The following is a 22,662-nucleotide window of genomic DNA, read 5'->3' on the forward strand; positions in this document are numbered from 1 at the left end:
TCTATAAAGACAGTCATGTGAGATCTTAAATGAAAGCCAGGATCATGCTGGTCATTAATATAATTGTGAAATGTATGTATTGATTATATTTAAAAGTTCTATCTATATACTAAAAATGTGTCCTTATAGTTTCTATCAAGATATGATTTCCCACCAGAGGTGAAGAACTGATTTTGCCAGACAAAGGAATGTATGTTTATATGTCTGCCAAGGTTCATATGTAGATAAAGCATTGCAAGCCAAACACAATGGGACCTATATTTGCATTTCAGATCAACACAAGGATATGACGACAACTTGGAGCCAGCATACTGGCGACCAAACAGGGGGCCATCCTGACTCTGGGATCAAAACTATGAGTTTGGGGAAATATAAGGAGAAGCAAAAGCCATTTTGATATCCATTTACTGAGGAAACCCTCTGTAGGGCGTGGGGATATTCCTGAAAACTTGGATTCTGGTACTGACTGAAAACCAGTAGCTCTCAAAGATTGAATTTTTAGGAGATAATCTACTTTATAAAATAGGGAAGGTGTGGGGTTTTTAATGTGTATACCAGATGCAAAGCGGAGATCCCCAGAGAAAAAACTTTGGGGAAACTGGCAGTTTATTGCATAATTGCCACCATTTGGAATTACAAACTGTGACTCACCTGTGCATCAATAACGCTCATTTCCTGTTCTTAGCCAATAAACCTTTAGTTAGTTTACGACAGAACTGGCTGCCAGTGTTGTCTTTGTGTGAGATCCAGCATGTAACTTGACCTGGATGAGTGACTGGTCTCTTGGGACTGGGAGTTACCTGATATAGTGTGATTTTTGGTTTAAGTGACCTTCTATCACAAAGTCCAGTTTGTTTGGGTGGCAAGATAGAATAGAGTCTAAGGGGACTGTCTGTGACTCCATGGTAAAACTGGTAGAGTGGTCCAGGAGTTCACATTTGTCACTGGCTTGGTGAAATCTAATTATAGACACACGACCAGTTTGGGGTGTCTGCCCTGTTTTCTGACCGTCTGCCCTGAGGCAGGCCCTCATAGTCATGAGCCACTCCTCACAGCGTGACAATACCAGTTCTGCTTCCACTCATTATTCTTTCTCGGCATCTCTTAAATCTTAATCTTTGTTAATAAACAAGCATTTGTTTTCACTACAAGTAGATTACAGTGCTATTATAAAGGACCTGATCCAAGTTGTGCCAGTCAAGCTGTGTGTACACTGTCTTGCTGGGGGCAGCTTACCTGGTAACTGCTCTGAGTGTCCAGTGATGGGCTGGAGACTGCAGGGAGCGCTCCGAGGACACGGGGGTTAGTGTGTACCTAGCAATAGCCTGTACCATGAGGGTGAGGTCTGCGGAAACCTGCAAGTTAGTGCTTGTGGGGCCAGAGACCGCTGGTTTCAGCAAGCTGAACCACACCAGATTGTTACACGCTAAGGTGAAGTACTGACCAGGTGCCTCACAACCTTGAGTACCCCAGGGAAGCGACAAAGAAATTTACTGTTATATGACTCAAAAGGCCTGCTACTTAAATACCTTGTTGGTCTCATTCAACAGCCAGCCAAAGCCCTTTACTCCAAAGGCTGCCTCACTGGGAGATACATCTAGACATGTGACTGGCTGGCCATATACAGAATGGAGAACTTTGCCCGACTCTTCTGCTTTCAGGAGGTAGACCATATCTTCAGCAGCTGCTATAGTCACTGGACTCCCAACAACATCTGGAACCAGGTGGAGAAAGTTGACCTACAACAGCACAGACATTTCTTAGTTTTTTACACTTCGTTTTTTACACTTGAAAATTCCTTTACACTGTAATCAGAAATACACAGCATGGCCATATGCTAAACAGAGCTCTTTAATAAATGAATTAACACACAACTCCATGTCTAAAATCACCTTCTTGGAACCAAGTTTATTTTGGTTTTTTTTAAATGGTGTTTGATTTTTGGTCTATTTGAATTTTGGAGGTTTGACTCCTACAACAGAATACTACTACACATAACATCTTTCATCTAAGACTCTCAGGATGTGCACATTTATTAAAGAAGAATTATTCATTAAGTCTCATAACAGGCCTAGAAAATAGGTACACATGTGACACAAAAGCCCACTGGTGCCAACAGGTTCACTGTTGTGTAACAACTCCTCCTACCGGGTCTGAAAAACTCACTACACCTAGCACACCACTTTCACAGTATTTATCCATAAATGATGTCCAGTGAGGTCTCTAATAAAAGCTTATGTCATACTGATCCTCATAATCATTGTGAGATGTATGGATGGATGACACTGAAAGGTTTTAAAGTCTGTCATCAACCAAAGAGAAAAACAGGTTTCTTCTAGACAGTAGGTAAAACATGTACACCTCTATCTCGATATAACGCTGTCCTCGGAAGCCAAAAAAATCTTACCGCGTTATAGGTGAAACCGCGTTATATCGAACTTGCTTTGATCCACCGGCGTGTGCAGCCCCCCCCCCCCCCCCGGAGCGCTGCTTTACCGTGTTCTATCCGAATTCATGTTATATCGAGATAGAGGTGTATCTGTCAAAATGTAAATTAACCACTGTAAGCTACTACAATGGAAGCCCCATTTACATGTGAAGTCAACAGGGGGATGGGAAATCAACTGGGAGACAAGACTGAAGACTGAACCACAGGGAGTTGCCTTGTCTCTGGGGTCAGACAAAGAACTTTGGGGAACATAAGAAGGAGGCAAAAAGATATTTTTTTTCCTGCACATGGGGAATTAAATGGACAGCACTTTTATATTCATGAAAACAGGCTCTTAACCAAGCTCAGCTGAAATGTTGCAAAAGACATTTAGGGTGAGAGAAGTTTCTTTAGACAGATGATTAGCCTGTTAAAGTTAAGTTTAGTCTCTAAGATCAGTGTTATGATTTTGTTTTATGTGTTACCTTTCTGCTTCCATTATCCTTACTCACTATCTCTTAAACCTTAACCTTGGATAATAAACTTATGATTGGTTTCACTTTAAATCTATCTCAGTACTGTGATGTTGTACAGAAGCTGATCCTGAATTGAACCAAAAAGGCTGATAAGTACACAGTTCCTCTGGGGACAGCTGACCTGGTATTTCTGTCAATGTTCAGTGGATAAGGGGCTGGATACTACAGGGGAAAGCTTCAAACGGCCTCGGGAACTGTGTCGCACCTACTATTACCTTGCAAGGCAAAGTCAGGGCTGGCAGAGCCCAGAGGAGATTGTTTGGGTGGCTAACAGACTGGAGATGTCAGGGAGTTACCCAGGCAAGCACAAGTGAGTCTCTTTCCTGCTGGAGGCAACTCTCAGTCCTGTGCACCTCAAGAACTATCACCACATATTAACAGAGTCATTTTACAGACGGGGAAACTGACGCAACACGAGGTTACATCAGGTGACCTGCACAAGGTGACAGTAAGTCAATGGAAGAGCCAGGAATGGAGCCCAGGAGACCTGATTTTCAGTTCCCTGCTAGAACCACTAAGACCACAGAAACGTTGCTAGGTTAAAGTAATGTGCTGGTGAAACTGGTGAGGGGTTCTGAACCTGGGTGTCACACCCAGGTGTGGGGGATCATGGTCACTCTGCTTTTCCTATACTGCTAAATGGGAGAGGGGTTGCTGGAATTTCCAGTATGAAAGGGTTGAGAACCCCTGAAATAGATAATTGTATGCAGTGGTTTCTAATCCAACCTTAGAGACAACTGACAATGTCTTCAGTGTTTCTTTAAAATATTAGAAATTGGTATTACATACGGAGGAAGGGGAAAGAATACTGAAGGTGGATATCTTTCTGTAGATCCACAGAAATAAACATGATAGAGAACTTCACAACTACATGACAGGGTGACCCAGTTCCAATGGAGTTCTTTCTTTGTTGTTTTAATATTTTACTAGAAAACGTGTCGAAATTGTTGGCTTCTTTGTTCTGTTTCTAAGTATTCTACGGATGTTTCCATTTAGAAGATGGGGAAGTTGTATTAGGGTTTGTTTAATCAGAGCTCTACAGCCATTTGCTGTACAGCCAGTTTTCTTGTACTGATCAGAAATCGGAAGATTTATACTTTAATATGCTCATTTCCTCCCTCACACCATTTAACAGACTTGGCCCATAATAAACTTTGGATTTTTGAAAAAAGAAAAAATAGCCTCAGAACTCCATAGACAGAAGGTGTAATCTAAAGAAGCTGTGCAACCAGTTACAACTTCACAAGTGACAGCATTAGCTAGCTTGTGATATCCTGCCTCAGAACTAATCAGCTAGTGTTGATCTGAAATTCTATGTGAGAAAACCTTGATCTACAAATGAGCCAACTTAGTTTAATGTTGACAAAAAATAATTAAAAAACAACAAAACCTCCCACACCATATGGGCTCAGCTTCATTTTCACTTGTGGTTTAGGCCAGGATTTCATCCTAGCTCTTCAGGGATGAAAGGCATGCATTAACTCACTGCAATCCCAGCTAGCTGCTAATGCTCTCACATAGTTCATGCAACATTGTTTTAAGGTCATTGTAAGCTCCCTCTTGGCCAGGAAGAATTCAGAGATCTGGAACACTTGGAACCAAACTGACCAGCTGGAAAATACTCACCAATTTCTGGATTTCAAACTGTGCAGTAGTTTGCCAGTATCCTCTGTCATCAGGGCTTTCCACCTTGACCTGGAAGCCAGATGCAGTTGCTATGGCTGCACCCTCCAAGCCAAGGGCCAAAGCCTGTATCCTTTGATTGTGCTGGTAATGATGGATAGGTTCACGCCCTATCATGAGACTCCAAACATTAACAGTCCCTGCATATAAAAGGCAAAACAAAGGATTCTGTGTTACCCTATTTCATAAACAAAAGTAGCTTGAGGGTGGCAGCATCTGTGTATTAGTGAAATGGGTTGGTACACAGGAGGCAGGTCCTGGAGCACCTTCAGGACTCACTCCCTACAGCCACTAGAGCTCCAGCACACTGCAAAGTAGTGCAGAGTGGGCTCTAGTGTGGGTAATAACTGTTCTTGCCCTGAGCAAGTCTTACATTGAGACTTTCAGAGAATATTGGTATGTGCCTTAACCCTGCTCCTCTCAATGCACCAGGGATGGAACTAACCATTCGCAAGAACACAAGGAGTTTAAAAAAAGAGCTGCTAATATAAGACTTATCTACTGTACACTTACCCTCACTTAATGGCAAGGAACTACAGTATCAAGGAGAAGCCAGGTTAAATGCTTCAAGTGACCTCCCCCTCACATTCTCTCACTCAAACTGTCTTTGCATAGTTTTCAATTGTGCACAAGGGGACAGGATGGGAGATTTCAGTGCCCTTCTAAAAGTGGAATCGAGGGTCTTATCCTAGCAGGGCAGTTACATATAGCTTGTAACCAATGCTTAAATTCCAAATCCTGATGTTTCAGAGACTGGGGGAAATGCAGAGAAGATTATCATTTTTTGAAAGCTAAAGAGCACAGTATCCCAGGCTAGGGAAAAGGAATGTTGCTCCTTTTAGTGGTACAGATCAGTGAGTAACAGGTTGGCAATTGGACTGGCTTGTGGCATAAATCAAAAGAATTCCACTTAAAAAGTAAAGTACATAAAGTCAAGCGCTTTAATTTCAATTTACAAGAGTAAACTGGAGTTATCAGTGTACTACAGATCAGCAGGGCTGAACATTCAAAGTGAGTTAGAGCTCACTCCCAACCTACTCCTGCACTGAAACGGAGCAGCAATTCTTCAGCCTGACAGACAGGATCAGAGCTGGAGAAGCCTTCCTTCTACTTGAGCATGGCCATTAATGATGAAATGATTAATGGTGGCCACTACTTCAAAAGGAGACATAAAAGCTCTGACAAGCAGCTGCGGACAGGCACCCATGCCAGTTTGCAAACGCCTCTCCTGTGTCCCAAAGGAGGCAAAGCGAGAGTGTGGTAATGAAACTGCTCATAGTGGAAATGGTATCTAAATGAGTTTAAATTGATTTATGTTCGCTTTTGTTAAGATTATTTGGTATCTTGAAAGTGCTACCACTATAAAATAATGCAGACAATCCTTAAGGCCTCTGTCTAATGGCACTCCCGGAGAATATTTATATTCCTCGTCATGGGAATGAGAACCATAATGGAGACCATTTTTGTTTTATTAGGGATGCATATTTAAATTAATCTGCTATTTGCCTAAATAGTTAGCCGCCTCTGTTTGTGTACCCAAAGCCAAAACTGCAATTAGGCTTCCATTAAAAAAATAAGTCCCAACTAAAACTGTCCCAGTGGAGTCGTAAGGGCTCAGAGCAGAACTTTCCAAAATTACTTCTTAGCCTAATGGTAATTATGTTAATTGCTTGAAAGGTAAATAACTGCTGAATTGGTTTTGAAAAATAGAACATTAGCACATGCCACATGCACACCCATGCTTAAAACAAGTTAACAGGTTTAAATGGATGGTGTAGACCAGTGTTTCCCAAACTTGGGACACCACTTGTGTAGGGAAAGCCCCTGGTAGGCCGGGCCGGTTTGTTTACCTGCCGTGTCCACAGGTCCAGCCGATCGTGGCTCCCACTGGCCGCAGTTCGCTGCTCCAGGCCAATGGGAGCTGCTGGAAGCCGCGGCCAGTACGTCCCTCGGCCTGGAGCAGCGAACCGCGGCCACTGGGAGCTGTGATCAGCTGGACCTGCGGATGTGGCAGGTAAACAAACCAGCCCGGCCTGCCAGGGGCTTTCCCTACAAAAGCGGCATCCCAAGTTTGGGAAACACTGGTGTAGATTATTGTTTGCTTTGTAGCTTGTGCATCATAAAGACTTAAGTCTTTTGTGATTTTTGGTTACCTCACTTTATAGTGGCCAGCAGGTCCACATCTCCAAACTGGCACAACAGGGCTGAAGTCTGATCTCAGGCACTTTAGATCAGCTACTGAGTACACCAATATTGTGCTTATTTGGTTTTCAAGAAAGGAAGAGGTATTTCTGAGTATCCAAACTGGACCTTTAATTAGATCTAATCTGTTTCATTTGTAAACTTATCTGGGCAGGGCCCTGTGTTCATATTTTTCTGCTGAAAACCTATTCCACTTTTAGCACTCTACAAACAAGAGCACTGAAACACTGGCCAGAGAAGAGTATAAAACAGAAACAGAGAGTGAGCTGCTTCTCTCTTCATAAAAGAAATGTTTTGCTTTAAACTTGGGGGTTTCTGCAAGACAGCGTGAAGTAAGCCCACCACATAGAAGACTGTTCTACCCCATTAATAAAATGGAGAACTCTGGGATTCAGTGTTTTGCTCTCAGGGTTTGAGAAGCAAAAACCATTTCATTAAAATATTTATGGCACATGGTATCCATTAAAACCAGAAAAGGACTAATCATCAATGTACACAGCATTTTACCAAATATTTAAAAGATAAAGTCCCTGCCCCAAGACGCTTACACTCCAAATCAGAAAAATAAAATGCACAGAAAACCCGTTCCAGCACAAGGGGATATGCAGACATCATTGGTAAGATCAGAGAATGACGGTTTTGTGAAAATACAGGATTCCAGGTTTGTTTTAAACTGTCAAGCCAAGAATACAAGATGATCGAGGCAGCAGTTTGGAGGATGAATGCAAAATAATATAGAGAGCAAGAGCCGACTAGTATTTTCTTTCATTATGAGTGAATTGAATATCATGTGCACACATCTGTGTGTGTGATGTCTGAGAAACATGTATAGGGCTTGCTTGGTTCCAGGGAACAGTTAGAAAACGCTTCCCTCAGGGGCACCAACAGATATGGATTATACAAGCTCTAAAGCGGCATTGCTATGAAGCAAAGAAATGGGAGCGCAGGTCCTTACACTCCAAAGCACCAGAAAGTTTATTAATTAATGGGCAAGTCAGCCTTTGCTTTATTCACTCACATTGTATTTGATGGGACAAAATGGGGAAAAGCCATTTTTATAGTTGAAATTATCTCTGTTGAGATAACACACATTGTAAAGAAATAATTTTAAAAAAAAATATTAAAGCAGAGGATTTGCCAGGTTGGATGAGATCATTGATCTACCCAGTCTGTCTTCCTGCCTCCAGCAGTGGCCAGTATTTCATTCCCACACAAAAAGCTTTGCTAAAGTGAAGTTAAGGTTGCAAGCACACAGCAGTGTTTGAGCACATATTAACTTCCGAGAACATTACAGTTTAAAAAATAAAAATCCATCAAATGTTAGAAAAACACAAAACTGTGAGTAAGAATGGCACTTCCACAACAAGCCAGAGTCACATCACACCCTTAACTCTGCTCCAGTGGAGCTGTGACAGTGCAGTATTCTCAGACTGACTGAGAAACTACTGCATACTTACTTTCCTTTTTCGCTTAGGGAGATAGATGTTCAGGTGGATTGTGTAAGTGCGAGTAGTCAGTTAAGAGCAAGGTAGTGTAGCTGTTGATTTGTGATATTACAATCACTGCACTTGCACTTACTTCCTGATGATCATCTAGTATTAACATCCGCTTGCTGCATTATGCCTCAGAGTGTAAGCTATTTGGGCACAGACTGTCTTTTACTCTGTGTTTGTACAGGGCCTCACACGACGCAGCCCAGATTTGGACTGAGGCCTCTACATGCTTATTTAGAACCAGACAACCACACAGGTTTTTCCCTGAGCAAGAAGTTGAGTGAGATGCTCCCCATTAGCAATGGAAGCTTCCCACGCAACTAATTTTATATTTAGTTTCACATATATTTGTCTCTGGTGCCAAGTACGATGCTTTACCACCATACTAACCTGAACTGTTTTCATATCTATGCTCTAATTTCATGACGTGGTAGGCCTGCATAAGCTGACATGCAAAATGCTTCTCTACATAATTTTTAAGTGTTACATTGCAACTATCTGCCAGTGTGGGCTTGTCTATGCTGGCAGAGCCCCCTAGTGGAGATGCAGCATAAGCTGATAGAAGTTCTGCCGACATAGCTACACCACCTCTGCAAATGACATTAGCTAAGCTTACAAAAGCGCTCTGTTGTTGGCACAGTTTTATCTTCACAAGGGGCTTTGCTGGCATAGCTATGTTGGCTAGAGACTGTGATTTTCTTCACTGTCGTAGCTGATATAGCTATGCCAGCAAAACTTTGTAGTGTAAACTAAGCCTATACCAGTGTGCGTCGCATCTCCTTGTTAGTAGCTAATCAAAATATGGGATAACTGCCTACTACTGCTACCAGCTAATAGTTAATGCATTAATTTAAGTGGAAATGGACTGTGATTAAATCTAATGATACCAGGTTGAAATATTGCTTGATGAACCATGCTGGGGGTTCACTTAATCAGCTCTTCCTCATTAAGACAATACTGTGCAGCTATTGGTTGCTGGTAACCTTGTAGATGGAGACGTAGGCCAATCTAAATGTACATTATCTGCAAGGCTCAAAGCAAGAAATCATCCATATGATTCCATTTTAGAACAGGGAACCTGGACATTGTGGTGGTGGTGGGGATCTTATTCTCTCACTTCAGCTTCAAAGCAACGCAGCCATGTGGGACTGCCGGAGCCAATGTGATTTACAGGCTGGTTTTTTGGGGGAGGCTGGAGGGAGAGGTTTTACATGCAATTGTTCCTGTTAATTCTCATCTATTCTATTTAGGAGCCCAACTCCCACCTTTCCTATCCTGATCCAAGTTAATTGAATGTAAAACTTCTCATTTTTAAATACTGTATTTTATTTTCAATAGGGGAAAACAAGAAAAAATTACAAACTGAAAACTCATGTTATTATCTGGAATACTAGCTATACTATCTACTATCTATGATAGTGCCTGAAATTATAGGGAAACAAACCATTAATGAAACATGGGGTTTTTTTTAAAATAGAACTGGCCCGAAGTCTCAAACTTGTTATCTTGAATCCTAGACTTTTGCCAAAAAACACAAGTAGACTGAAATGATAAGCAACAAGATCAGATATCATTCAGACTACTAGGGCTAGAAATTAACACTGAATACAACTGGAAAGTTGAGATTCTCATCATGGCTGAGTGAACAAGTCATAGAACTAGAAGTAAGAAAACTTGGATTCCGTTCCCAGCTCTGTGACTCATTGGAGTTAATAAACTATTCCTTATCTCCTTTTTCCCATTTGTAAAATGGTTATAATTATATTTATCCCTTTACTTGGCAAACGCAAAATAGAAGTGACCTTGTCCAACTAGCTTCAGATGTTCAGCAGAGAAAACTTGAAATTTCAGTTAATTCCAAATCATCAAAATGTGAGTCTTATTTGTAAAGTGTAAAATCAAAGTTCAATTTACATACCTTTTACCAATGAAGAGATATAGTAAATTCACAGCAACATTTACCCAAGCACCCTTCTTCCTTAAAGCGTCTGCAAGCTACACTATTTGGTGTTGTAACTATTTTGTGACATGTTCTGGAACTTAGAAGTGTGCTACACATAGAAATGAAGTGTTTTGGTGAACAGGTCTGATATTATAAATACAGGGTGCTTGGTGGATGAGGGAATGGCTCTGAGAGCCTCTCACTCACCATCTTGACTACTGAGATATCAGGTTTTCAGTTCAAAAGCAGCGCTGCCTCAATTCCTAATAACAGAGCATTTGTATAAGCAAATGCATTCTGATAACTGCAGAAGTCACTTTCGTTTGTTCTATACCAATCTATGACAAGTACTATTAGCTACTGCTGATTAGGTTTCAAAATATTAACATAAATGGGGGCAACATTATTTCCCTTCTATACCCACAGACAAACATGACAGCTTAAGTCTTAAAGGTGGTACAAAAAGGATGTTCTCATTTTACACCATAGAAAGTTTCCAAGTCAAACTACGAGAATCTGGGAGAGAGGGGGCAGTTTAAGTAGACTTCAGTTCCCCCAAAGCGGTGGCTTACGGCCAAAGTCAGGCAAGCATGGAGCAGATGGAGTCCTGGCAAGGCCACTACTGTCCCTGCATTAGCAGCATCTGCTCATTACCCAGAACCCTCGCCTGCTTTATCTAATGCTCCAGGAAAAGCATTTTGATTTGATTCATTTCAGTACGGTAACGTGCAACACAATTAGTGGTAAAATCAAACTGGAGGACTGCCAATGCTGACAATAGGAAACAAGGCAGAAGAAATACGAGGCCAGTGGGTTGGAATTCAAAAACCACAACTGTGGCTCAAGTTGCCAAATCTCATTGCCCCAGGTGTACATATAGTGTGCCTACTGGGCACAGAGAGTGGAGGATAGAACTTAAATGTTCTCCCAGTACAGTTTTTCCATCTACCTTTCCTTGCATCTGGTTCCCCTGTGGTTGACTCCCATTGAATACCCCAGGGGTGCAGTCACCAGGACTCTCAATTCAACTCTTCTTCAGTGCAGTCAGAGCCAGAATATACTATAGCATGCAGGCACAAATTACTGACAGCCTCCATACAAGATGAACCCTTTGCTTGCTATATTTTCTTATGCCTTAGGAACTAACAACAACTGCTGAACTGTAATAATAATAAAAAAAAACATATGGAGATATACCTATCTCAGAGAACTGGAAGGGACCTTGAAAGGTCATTGAGTCCAGTCCCCTGCCTACACTAGCAGGACCAAGTACTGTCCCTGACAGATTCCCCATCCCCAACATCCCCAAATGGCCCCCTGAAGGATTGAACTCACAACAGTGGGTTTAGCAGGCCAATGCTCAAACCACTGAGCTATTCTTCCTCCCAGGTCACTAATACATAGTGCTATCAGCAGATGTTGAATAAGCAGAATCTGCCTGTTAGTTCTCCCATGCAATCAGATGTCAGGGACATCACTGCTTGAGCTCTGTTGAACTGAGAGACACTGATGTTATCTCAATGAGTCTGCTAGCCATGGATTCTTTGCCTAACACCACCACCTCCAACACTATGGTGTTTGTTTTCTCTATATTAGTCAAACGTACAAAATGAAAGGAAGAAAAAGCTGGAAAAATACAACAAAAAAAGGCACACACTAATTCAGGAAGTTTTTGTCATTTAGATAAAAAATAATTCTCTCCACTAAACTGTAAATATATGCTTGGTCATTCATGTTAGTAAACAACTGCAAAACAATAAAACATGCTAGTGCATATGGAAACTAAGCTATTTTGACTCAGGCTCTCAAATCAGAATAATCACTGACCTGTCACAAAATCCATTCAGCAATATGCCCAGCAGAGTTAAGACATACAGGTTTACTCATGACAGTTACTTATTCTCCCATTGTAACATACAGTTCAACACAACGACCATGAGACAAACAGATAATTAGACTTTTAGTTACTGGAAAGACTAAAACACAAACTAATATAAAACCAGAGAACTCTGCTCTCTTCACTGCTTGCACAAACTGGATAGAAATCTAGAGATCAAACTACCTTATGCTACAATATCCAGTGACTTAAATAACCAAGCTCAATGTATAGCTGTTAATCACAACAGAATGGCTGCTGTGAGGAAATATTCCATTAACAGTTTCTGGTGACAACAAACAATGACACAGTTCACACTGCAACAAATACTACAATCAAAATACTTTGTTTCTATCAGAAGTTTTGCTTGTTTGTTCTTAAAAAAATTAAAAATAAATATATAGATTTGATTTGGCTGTCATACTTCAATTTCGTTCCCACCTGCCAGCTGGTGATATTACAGTGCATCAAAATCAGCACTAATACCACAGAGCTCTGTAACTTTATCAGGTTTTGGTTCTGACAAGATGAGAGGAATAGGTCTTTTTTATGTCAAATCATGTCACAAGTTACATGGAGAATGGAGGTGGTTAGCTTTGCTTGGAATACTCCTACAGCAGAATCCCAATTACTTGAATCCACCTTATCCAAGCCTTCTTTTTTTCATGACCTGCCACCATGTGTCTTTGGTCTAGTCGATCTCTTTGCCTCAACTCCATATCACTCTCACACATCTGATAAATCCTGAACAGGAATAGATCGTTAGGATTATCATATATTCCCATTAAACACACTATTAGGCATTTTTATTTTTATTTTACAAGTAAGTGTACATGATAAAATAAGCAACTGGTATTGCTTACAAAAAAATTTTTTTTTCCTTCTTAGCCACATATTGTAACCCAACATCAGTGAAAATTAAGGTATCAGTAAAGGAAATGTTCTTTACATATACCCTATGTATATTCTATCCAGGGAATTAAGAGTGAAGATGCAGAATTCTGATTAACCAGGCACTGAAAGTTTAGCCATAGTCCCATAAACATGCCTCAGGGTGCTCTAAGATAAACAAGGCAGTAGGAAGAATATTTTACAGCAAACAATTTATTTGCTTAAGACGGCTTGGTTGGATCTCAAACCCCGTGCAGCAGTTCCAGTAGGAATTACACATCAGTTTTAATGGGTGCTATGTTCCAATGCCTCCTAATGCATTTATGGTTATTGGCCAACTTTTTCACATAAAAGCAAGCATGTGTGCAAGCGTGTGTGTATACAGAGGATTATAGACACACAAAAAGCTGAGCACAGCTGCTTCATTTTTGTAAAGCTTTTGTTAAAAAAAAAAAAAAATAGGGAGGAGAGTTGTGGTTACTTACCATCCTCATAAGCCGCTACAGCCAGAGAACTGTTTATCCTCACAAAGGAGACATGTGGCTGGGGTCCAGGATCAGCAGAGCCATGCACTGGTTCCAGGATGGGGGCCGTGTAGTCCCAGGTGCGGGTGTCCCACAACCTCACATCTCCTGATGTATATCTGGAAGAGCAGGATGTTATTCATTCCAAAAATATTTGAAAAGATTTGGGAAAAGAGAGATGTGAGTAGGAAAGCGGAAACAAAAAGAGCCTTAAAACCAAACCCCACAGCAATGGGACTCATTCTGTTTAAGTCCACTGCATGGCAACGTCACTAAAACAACTTAGATACTGAGTCTGATTCTCCTCTCACTTACTCTGGTTTTATGATGGCATAATTCCACTGATTTCAACGGAGTTATTCCTAATTTACACCACTGTTCAATACAGAATCAGGTCCATTAAGACCTTCAAACAGTCTAGAAATAAATCTATTAAAGTGATCCCCGTTGTAGTTATAGAAATATGGCAACAACATACATTAACTTTCTAGAAGGGGCGTAAGGGGAGATGAGCACAGGGGGAAAACACAAATGAATCAGTGCTCATTATATCACACTATAAATGGCAAAACATGTATTGTAGCTTATGAATCAATCGTCTTTTGTCCTTAAGTCCTGCCTTCACTGCAAAGGCCATGTACACAAATTTTTAATCAACAACAGCATTTTTACACACACAAAGGACAGGAAGGAAGGGAGGGAGGGATAGCTCAGTGGTTTGAGCATTGGCCTGCTAAACCCAGGGTTGTGAGTTCAATCCTTGAGGAGGCCACTTAGGGATCTGGGGCAAAAATTGGTCCTGCTAGTTGAAGGCAGGGGCTGGACTAGATGACCTTTCAAGGTCCCTTCCAGTTCTAGGAGATTGGTATATCTCCAATTATTACCTTATTACCTATTACACTGAAAACTAATGCTTTTTGTAGGCACAAGCTTTCCAATGCCTCATCCATGCAAAGTTGCCCGAGTAAAGTCCCTGAAGGCTAATTGATTTGTTCATACAATTAAGTCCTGCCTTTAGAATACAGGCAGTGCTGCCTTCTCACAGAAAGCTCTCATGCTGAAACACGTGACACTCTCTAGTTTTACTCCACTTAAGAATACAAAAAAAAAAATCAAACAGGCCTCTCAGATTACACCAGCCATACCTAATAGATGAATTAAGGCCACAAAACTGAGAGTGGCACAGAACCTGACTTTATAGGGTGTGTTCTAAGGCACTGACCATAAAACTGGGGGTGTGGAGGAAGAGAGTAATGGATGCTGTATGCAGAGTGGAACAGTCTGCAGAAAGGATGTAAGACGACTATCCCACACACCAGCTCCCTTACCACTGGTCAAAGAGCAGTATCAAACTGGAATGGAAAAAATAAAGGAATGGTGCACTTTAGTGTTTAATATGGAATCACAGTAGGACTGCAACAGTGAAAGCTCTAAAAACAGTTTCTTTAGAGGCAGAGAGTGTTTTACAAATACAAGACAATCCCCTTTCTCATCAATTTTGACATCCACCCTAATTTTTTGCAGAGGAGTTTCTTTTAGAATTAAATTTTTCATTAGACTGAAAGCTCTTCAGGGCAGAGGACTTGGCTTCTCCTTGTTTATAAAGTGCATAACACTTTTCCTGCTATATAAGTAAGAAAAATAAATACTACTACTACTGATAAATGAGAGGAAGGATGGTCTTATGGTTAAGGCACTGGACATGCCTACACTAGCACTTATGTCAGCAAATTTTTTTTTTACCCACACCCCGGAAATACAACACACACACCGAGCAACATAAATATTGCCAGCATAAGTGCCTGTGTGGACAGTGCTATGTCAGCGGGAAAGCGTCTCCCGCCAACATAGCTACCACCCCTTGTTGAGCTGGTTTATGTCAACGGGAGAGCGATCTCCCGTCGGCATAACGCGACTACACAAGTGCTCTTACAGTAGCACAGCTAAAACAGTACAGCTGTGCCACTGTAAGCTTCTAAGTGTAGACATGGCCTAAGACTCGTGAGATCTGGGAAATTCCCAGCTGTGTCACAGATTTACTGCGTGACCTTGGGCAACTCATTTAATCTCTCAGTGCCTCAACTCCCCATCTGCAAAATGGGGTTAATATAGTTTCCCTTCTCCCACCCTGTTTGTACAGATTATGAGCTCTTCGGGACAGAAACTATGACTTATTATGTTTTTGTACAGCACCAAGCAGAATGGGCACCCATCTCAATTGAAGCCACTATGTGCTATTGTAAAAAATATGTTTCTACTATTCATAGAATCATAGAACTTAAGATCAGAAGGGACCATTATGATCATCTAGTCTGACCTCCCGCAAGATGCAGGCCACAAAAGCTGACCCACCCACTCCTGAAATAATTCTCTCCCTTGACTCAGCTGTTGAAGTCCCCAAATCCTGATTTAAAGACTTCAAGTAGCAGATACTCCTCCAGCAAGCGACCCCTGCCCCATGCTGCGGAGGAAGGCGAAAAACCTCCAGGGCCACTGCCAATCTACCCTGGAGGAAAATTCCTTCCTGACGCCAAATATGGCGATCAGCTGAACCCCGAGCATGCGGGCAAGACTCTCCAGCCAGACACTCAGGAAAAAGACTTTCAATATCCCAACATTGACCCTCGGTGCTAATTACCAGTGGTGGCACGTTATTGACCTATTGACTAAATCACGTTATCCTATCAAACCATTCACTCCATAAACTTATCAAGCTTAATCTTAAAGCCAGAGAGGTCCTTCGCCCCCACTGTTTCCCTCGGTAGGCTGTTCCAGAATTTCACTCCCCTGATGGTTAGAAACCTTCGTCTAATTTCAAGCCTAAACTTCCCGACTGCCAATTTATATCCATTTGTTCTCGTATATCCATTTGTTCTCGTATATTATTATACGAATTATATATTAATTTGTAAGTAACATTAAGAGTCCCCACCCAGAATATAATATTTTAGAAAGTTCTAGCTTAATCAGACAGACCATTTGGGGCTATGGCACTGACCATGTGATGGCTTTTCCTTTTTCTGGAAATTGTTCTAGTTCCACACAACTCAAGTGATTGGATATAAATCAACAGAAAGCAATGGCTTCTCTTCCTCTCCCAGATGGTCTCCATTGGGATCATGGCTCAAGCAGCTTTCTCCTACCACCACAGAAAACTGGCACCCCCCCACCACACACACCATCTCATTGAGCCACTGCCCCCATTTCTGCCAGAAGAGTTGGAGCCAAATGACCAAGACAGACTGTGTGCGCGCGGGGGAATGTCTCCAGAAGATATGAAGATAGCAAATCCATGAATGGAGGCGGAGAGGTGGTGAAATGACTATCTTGTCTCCATGGCCCAAGACACCAAGGCCAAAGCTTTCAAAATTGTCCACTGATCTTGAATGTCCAAACCGAGTCACCTTGAGCTGGATTTTCAGAGGTACTGAGAATCTGCAGCTCTCATGGTCTTGAACTGGAGTTGTGGGTGCTCAGCATCCCTGAATGTAATCATGCACAACAGGTCTCAAGTTGGGACCGAAAAATCAAGGCACCCAGAATAAATGACCTCCGCCTCTTAACAGAAATTCCTGCTAATGGAATTTCCCCACTCAGAAGCAGCAAACGACAGATGTTACAGTGTTTTTCTTTCAACAGCAGAATCCTAACTCCTCAGAAAGAGGCACTGCAGTTGTGCGTAAATCTTCATCCATTGCACGAGAGAAGCAGGCAGCAGCCAGTATTCACAGCCCCAAGTATTAAAAATTTTAAGTCAGGACCCCCAAATCATGAGATCTGAAAAGTAATAAAATCTGCATTGTCTTTAATTTCCCTCCTATTGTCTGAGCACTTGGGATTCATGTTTCCAAGTCCCCCTTACCTCCCAAACATGTGGGCTAAAAACATATCATTTTTTAAATGAAAGGTATGATTCTCCTGTAATCACATTACTCCAGGAGCTGGAGCTTTAAGAGATACCACATATCGCTAGAGTTGACAGCGCTGAGCGGCAGAATATTTACCTCCATGCTTAACAGAAAGAAAAACAGTAGCATCTCTCCCTCATAAATGCATACTTGTGGACACTTATTCAGATGTGCAAATGTAAAAAGAAAGTGCAGGAGACAGAGGAGGAAAGAAAACAGAATTTGATATTCCTATAAGCACGATGGCTAACTTCTCTATACAGCATGCAAGATAAGCACTCTGGGACTTGAAACATGCTACCACACATGAGAGAATAAAAATAGCTGATTGGTGTTGGATTCCTTAACAGTGAAACTGCAAAGATTCTAGTGTGAAAAGGAGTTTTTAAAACAATTTTCCTTTAATGCTATTCTAAAGGACAATACAGTCTCAATGTTAGCTCCATAAACATTGTTAAAGTGTTAGAAGAAAAGAAAAAGCAGCTTTTCTACTTAAAGCAATTCATTTTTACATCAAGGGATTTGTTGCACAAGGCAAAAGTTTCATGTTCATGTGGCTGTTTTGCCTATCATAGGTTGGCTCAGCAGAACAGTACACTGCACAGTAAATAATCTGGTCCTAGATGATAGGAATGCTAGAATTAATCTATTAAAGATTCTTTCCCACCTCCCCCAATAATTTTTAGGATTCTCATGCAAATTTTCTTCTGATGATTTATGCTAAACTGAGATTACCACACAATGAAGTCCTTTAGACACAACCTAGGTACAGACAGTCTTAAGCCCATTCACATGTTGGCTTCTCTGCTGAGATTGCCAACAAGGATGACAACTAAAGCTCAACTGGACTTCTTTATGTCAGGAAAAAATTCTAATTTATTTTTAATAGAGCAATAAATAGGTGCTATTTTCTATAGTATGGATATCAGTCACCTGTTTTCCATTTTGCCCTTGCTGTTTTGTTGAATTCAGTAGCGAATTCATACTCACTTTCCATGAAACAGAGACATTTAAACACCTACTCCATTGAAAATAGTTTATTCTACAAGGCATCCTATGTTAAAGAGTGGCAGAATGTTCTGTATTTGCTCCCCATCCTTGAACATCACAATGCATTTCAAGATCCAGTTCCAGATCACAAATACTTTATTCACTCTCTGTGGTCTTGTTGAAACTTCTAAGGACCTTTCCTCTAGTTAATTCCCAGCCACACCTAGCACTCAACAAGCACCCACTTCCTATGTCCCATTCTACTACTTTGCCAATGGTGGAGAGAGAGCCTTTGCTTCTGAAACTCCTGCTAACCAGAAGAGCCCTTTCCTACCTCATCACTTAGTACCTCTAAAAAACAATCTTTTCTCCCTTTGAATGTGTTAATGTCTTTCTCCTACTACTTCTCCTTATTGTGGACTATACTGAACATACCCTTCCATAACGATATTATTTACTCAGATATTATGTTTGGTACTGCTATTACCTAATTCTGAAAAGCAGTCTGTAATACACCTCCAAGGAAGTTACCATATAAGAATCACCCTAGCTTGATTTGCTTGTGTTAACTAAACCTATTTTTAATCCAACAGTGAACATGTGCCATTTAACATGTGCTTTACATCCAAATACTTTACAAAACATTAATTAATCCTTGAAACACCCCTTTGAGGCAGATAAGGATTATCATCCATATTTTATAGATGGGGAAACAGAGGCAGAGATGTTAAGGCTCAGATTTTTAAAGGTATTTAGGAATTGCTGTGATCAGCACTGTAATAACTAACTAATTAAGGAGCCTAAATTTCATTGTCACGAAAGAGTCAGGCTCTCAGAAGTTTAAATTCCATTTAATCTCTTTTGAAAATGGGATTTAGAGTCCTAAATCAGTCAGGCATTGAGATGATCCGTGCAGCAAAGCCTAAATACCTTTAAAACTCTAGGCCTAACTTACTAGCCCAAGACAAAAAGTGTTACAGTCAAAACTGAATGAACACCACATGAATGAGGGTTTTTTTTTCCAACTGCTTACTTAAGGAAACAATAATTTAACTGCTTTTTACTGGCAGCAACTTTACAAGAAGGTAAACAATAGTTTCCTTTCTCTCTTTTATAGTGGTGAAAGTGGAAGACAGGTGGTTAGAAAAAAAACCTGTGGCCTGCTTCAGCTGGTATTCCATGCTGACTCAGCAGTGGGCACTGAAATGCAGCACATGTGGAAGGAAGTGGAGGTGTGGGAGTTGGACACCGTTCTAATGAAGTGGTACTGAAGAAGCAGACAATTTCATAAGGGCGAAACTGGGAAACTGGACAAAAACAAAATCAGATCTGAAAAAGCTTAACTATATTGGATAGCAAGAGCCAGAACAAATTTGGGGAAGGGAGAGGAAGACTGATCTCTCTCCAGAGCCCCAGATGTCTTTATGGTTGCCTAATGACAATTACCTTCAAGCAATTAAGACACTGCTATCACAGTTGCATTGTTAGTAAGCCTTTGGCCCTCAGTGTTGATGGCTGTCTAATTAGTGTTTGTGTAAAGTACAACTGCAACTAATACATAAGCTAACAAATACACAAAAGAAAAACTGTTACCAGAAGCATTTTCAAAACAGTAGTGAATTTATCCATGGCAACAGTGCAGGCAAACTGTTTCCTTCTTAATGTTCTCAGTGCTGGCAGGACAGATTTTCACTCCAAACAAATAGGTCATATAGGCCATCACTTGTTTTCTGTTTCTTTAGGATGCTGGTATAGATCCTCGATTTGGGCTACCCCAAGTACATCATTCCACAGCAACCAGCTACCCTTGAATGGTTTAACACCACAGAACTGATAACCAGGCTCACAAATCAATTTACTATTATCATAATTCCTCTAAAGAATATGTAGCAAGAAAAAAGGGGAAAAAATTGCCTCACAGTTAGGTTTAATTTCCAGAAGGCAAAGTCTGTTCTGTTTCCAGATACCTGTGGTGATCAACAAAACAAAACAAAACAAAAAAAACCCAACAACTTTGTTTCAGGCAGTCAGTGACCATCTGTTAATACTCAAAAGATCTGATTATAAAATCCTTATTAAGTCACAACTCTGACTGAAGTCAGTGGGAATTTTGCTCAAGTAATGATCCACAGTCATAGCACCGAGTTTAAACAGGTGTCTGTTGATAAGCAAGTTAAATAATAATGAGCACTTTGTATTGTCATGCTGCACTGAACATCTCAAATCTTTCATCTTTATTCTACTAACAGTAATTAAACTAGTCCTTCGTGAAGTTAATGAAGGTTCTGCGAGTTCTGTCATAGCTTTTGTTTTTTTGTGGGGGCTGTTTTGGTGGGGGGGTTCTTTTTGAGAACAAGACTCCGTTAAATATGCAAATCCAGTCCACAAAAACCCCAGCCTTGCTCATTTAAATTGCTCTGTGTGTTCTTAGCTATTTATATGGCACCAATATTGTAGTAGATGAATGACTCATAGTCTTTAATGTATTTATCCTCAAGACCTGTGAGATAGGGCAGTGCTGTTATACCCATTTTACAGATAGAAAAATTAGGCATACACAGACTAAAGTGCTAGCCCAATCTGCTAAAGACAATTACCTTCCACAAGGCCCATATAACAAGGTGACAGATGATATATTCAGTTCCCAATACATCATCAAAATTGTGACAAGTTAGGAGTCCATCAAAAAGCAACTCTCACACAGAGTGATTAAGCAGATTCTATGGCCTTGTCTATATTTAGACAGTTAAAACCCTGAAATCTTCACTGCTATCAGAAACAGTGGAAGCTGTAGCTTAGGCATAGCTTGGGTCTGTGTACTAGTGTCTTCTGACCCTGCACAGAGTAAGGTTAGATGACAGAGGGATAACAATGCCCAATCCTTACCTATGCTCCTGCTTTCTCTACTAGCAGTTATTTTTGGATACTAATTTTGCCACTGTAAACATAGTTTATTACATATATACATACATACATACAGAGAGAGACAGACAGACAAACAGCTTGGCTAAATAATGACTAAGAGGAAGAAGATGCAAAAATGGTCTACAGATATTTAAAGGATGTAAACACCAGGGATGGGGAGGAAATATTTAGGAGGGCACAAGAGAGTATAACTAGAATAGGATGAAAATCAGAAAAGGAAATTTAAACTGATCATCAGGAAAGGGGAATGGTATAAGTCTAATCACTTAAAAGAATGCTAGATAAGCTTGGGGCTGGGAGGTGAACAGCGCATGGAACAAGCCTTGCAACTTGTAAAGGAGTAAGCTGAATTGTCTTTTTCATTTTTAATGTCCACAATTCCATCCCACACTTAGTTTTGAGTGGCTTATCATTCAAGACAGATGTCTCGGTGTACGGCCAAATGGTAAGTGCGGACCATTTTGGCGTCAGAGTGTGTGCAACTTTGTACCCAGCAAATTAATTGTGGGCATCACTTTGCTCCAATCCCTAGAAACCAGGGGCTAATAGCACACCATGACATGCTGTTGGAGAAGGCACGGAGTTCTTTTGTTGAGAATCTGTACTGGATGTAACAAAATAGCATTTCAGAAGAGCAAGCAGAAATATTTACAAAAGCTACTGATATTAAACAACTTTTCAATTTATTTACAAATAGCTTTACAAAAGCTCCTGTTCAGAGGCAGTTGGAACAAACAGATGTATTAAATAGCATGCAGGACATTTCTTGTTCAAAGCCAGCAATCTGCCCTTAAAAAATATTTTACAGCAAATTTGATTCTAAAATTTGATTATAATTCCTCCTTTAAATCCATGGAGAAACAGGAATTTTTGTTAGGAGGTAGTAGGCTTCTATAGCATGCAAGTTTTCTACTTCAGTATAATCTTTGCTTGGTGTGAATAAGAAAGTACCCTGACAACCAATTTAATTAATAGTGCTGGACTGCCGCACAGGCTCTGAAACCATAGCTGGTATTTACCTCACTGCCACAGTATCACTAAGCAGGGCTGTTGGTACTTCTGCATAATAGTTTCAAAAGGGGACAAATATACAATGTAAGAAACATATATTGCTCAGACCTCAGTTGGGGACAAGAGACACATGATAGCTCGGTTTAAGATGATATGAAGTAATGTGTTCTTACATCAGCAAGATATGCAAATTTTAACACACTAGGTAAGAGGAGAAAGTGCTAATTGAAAAAGCTATATTTGTAACAGCCCA

At 40.6% G+C, this 22,662-nt stretch overlaps 1 protein-coding gene across 1 annotated transcript in view; it reads right to left on the reverse strand.

The window, feature by feature from the left end:
- The window catches only part of FBXW8 (F-box and WD repeat domain containing 8), a 65,787-nt gene that overhangs the window by 22,114 nt on the left and 21,011 nt on the right, over positions 1-22,662 (reverse strand). Inside the window, exons 5-7 of the mRNA XM_039505532.1 lie at positions 13,537-13,694; positions 4,591-4,787; positions 1,530-1,739 (exon numbers count right to left, since the gene is read on the reverse strand). Coding sequence (XP_039361466.1) covers positions 1,530-1,739; positions 4,591-4,787; positions 13,537-13,694 — 565 coding nt within the window. The remainder of the gene's footprint in view (positions 1-1,529; positions 1,740-4,590; positions 4,788-13,536; positions 13,695-22,662) is intronic.

This window comes from Mauremys reevesii, linkage group 18 (assembly GCF_016161935.1).
Source record: "Mauremys reevesii isolate NIE-2019 linkage group 18, ASM1616193v1, whole genome shotgun sequence".
Taxonomy (NCBI): domain Eukaryota; kingdom Metazoa; phylum Chordata; order Testudines; family Geoemydidae; genus Mauremys; species Mauremys reevesii.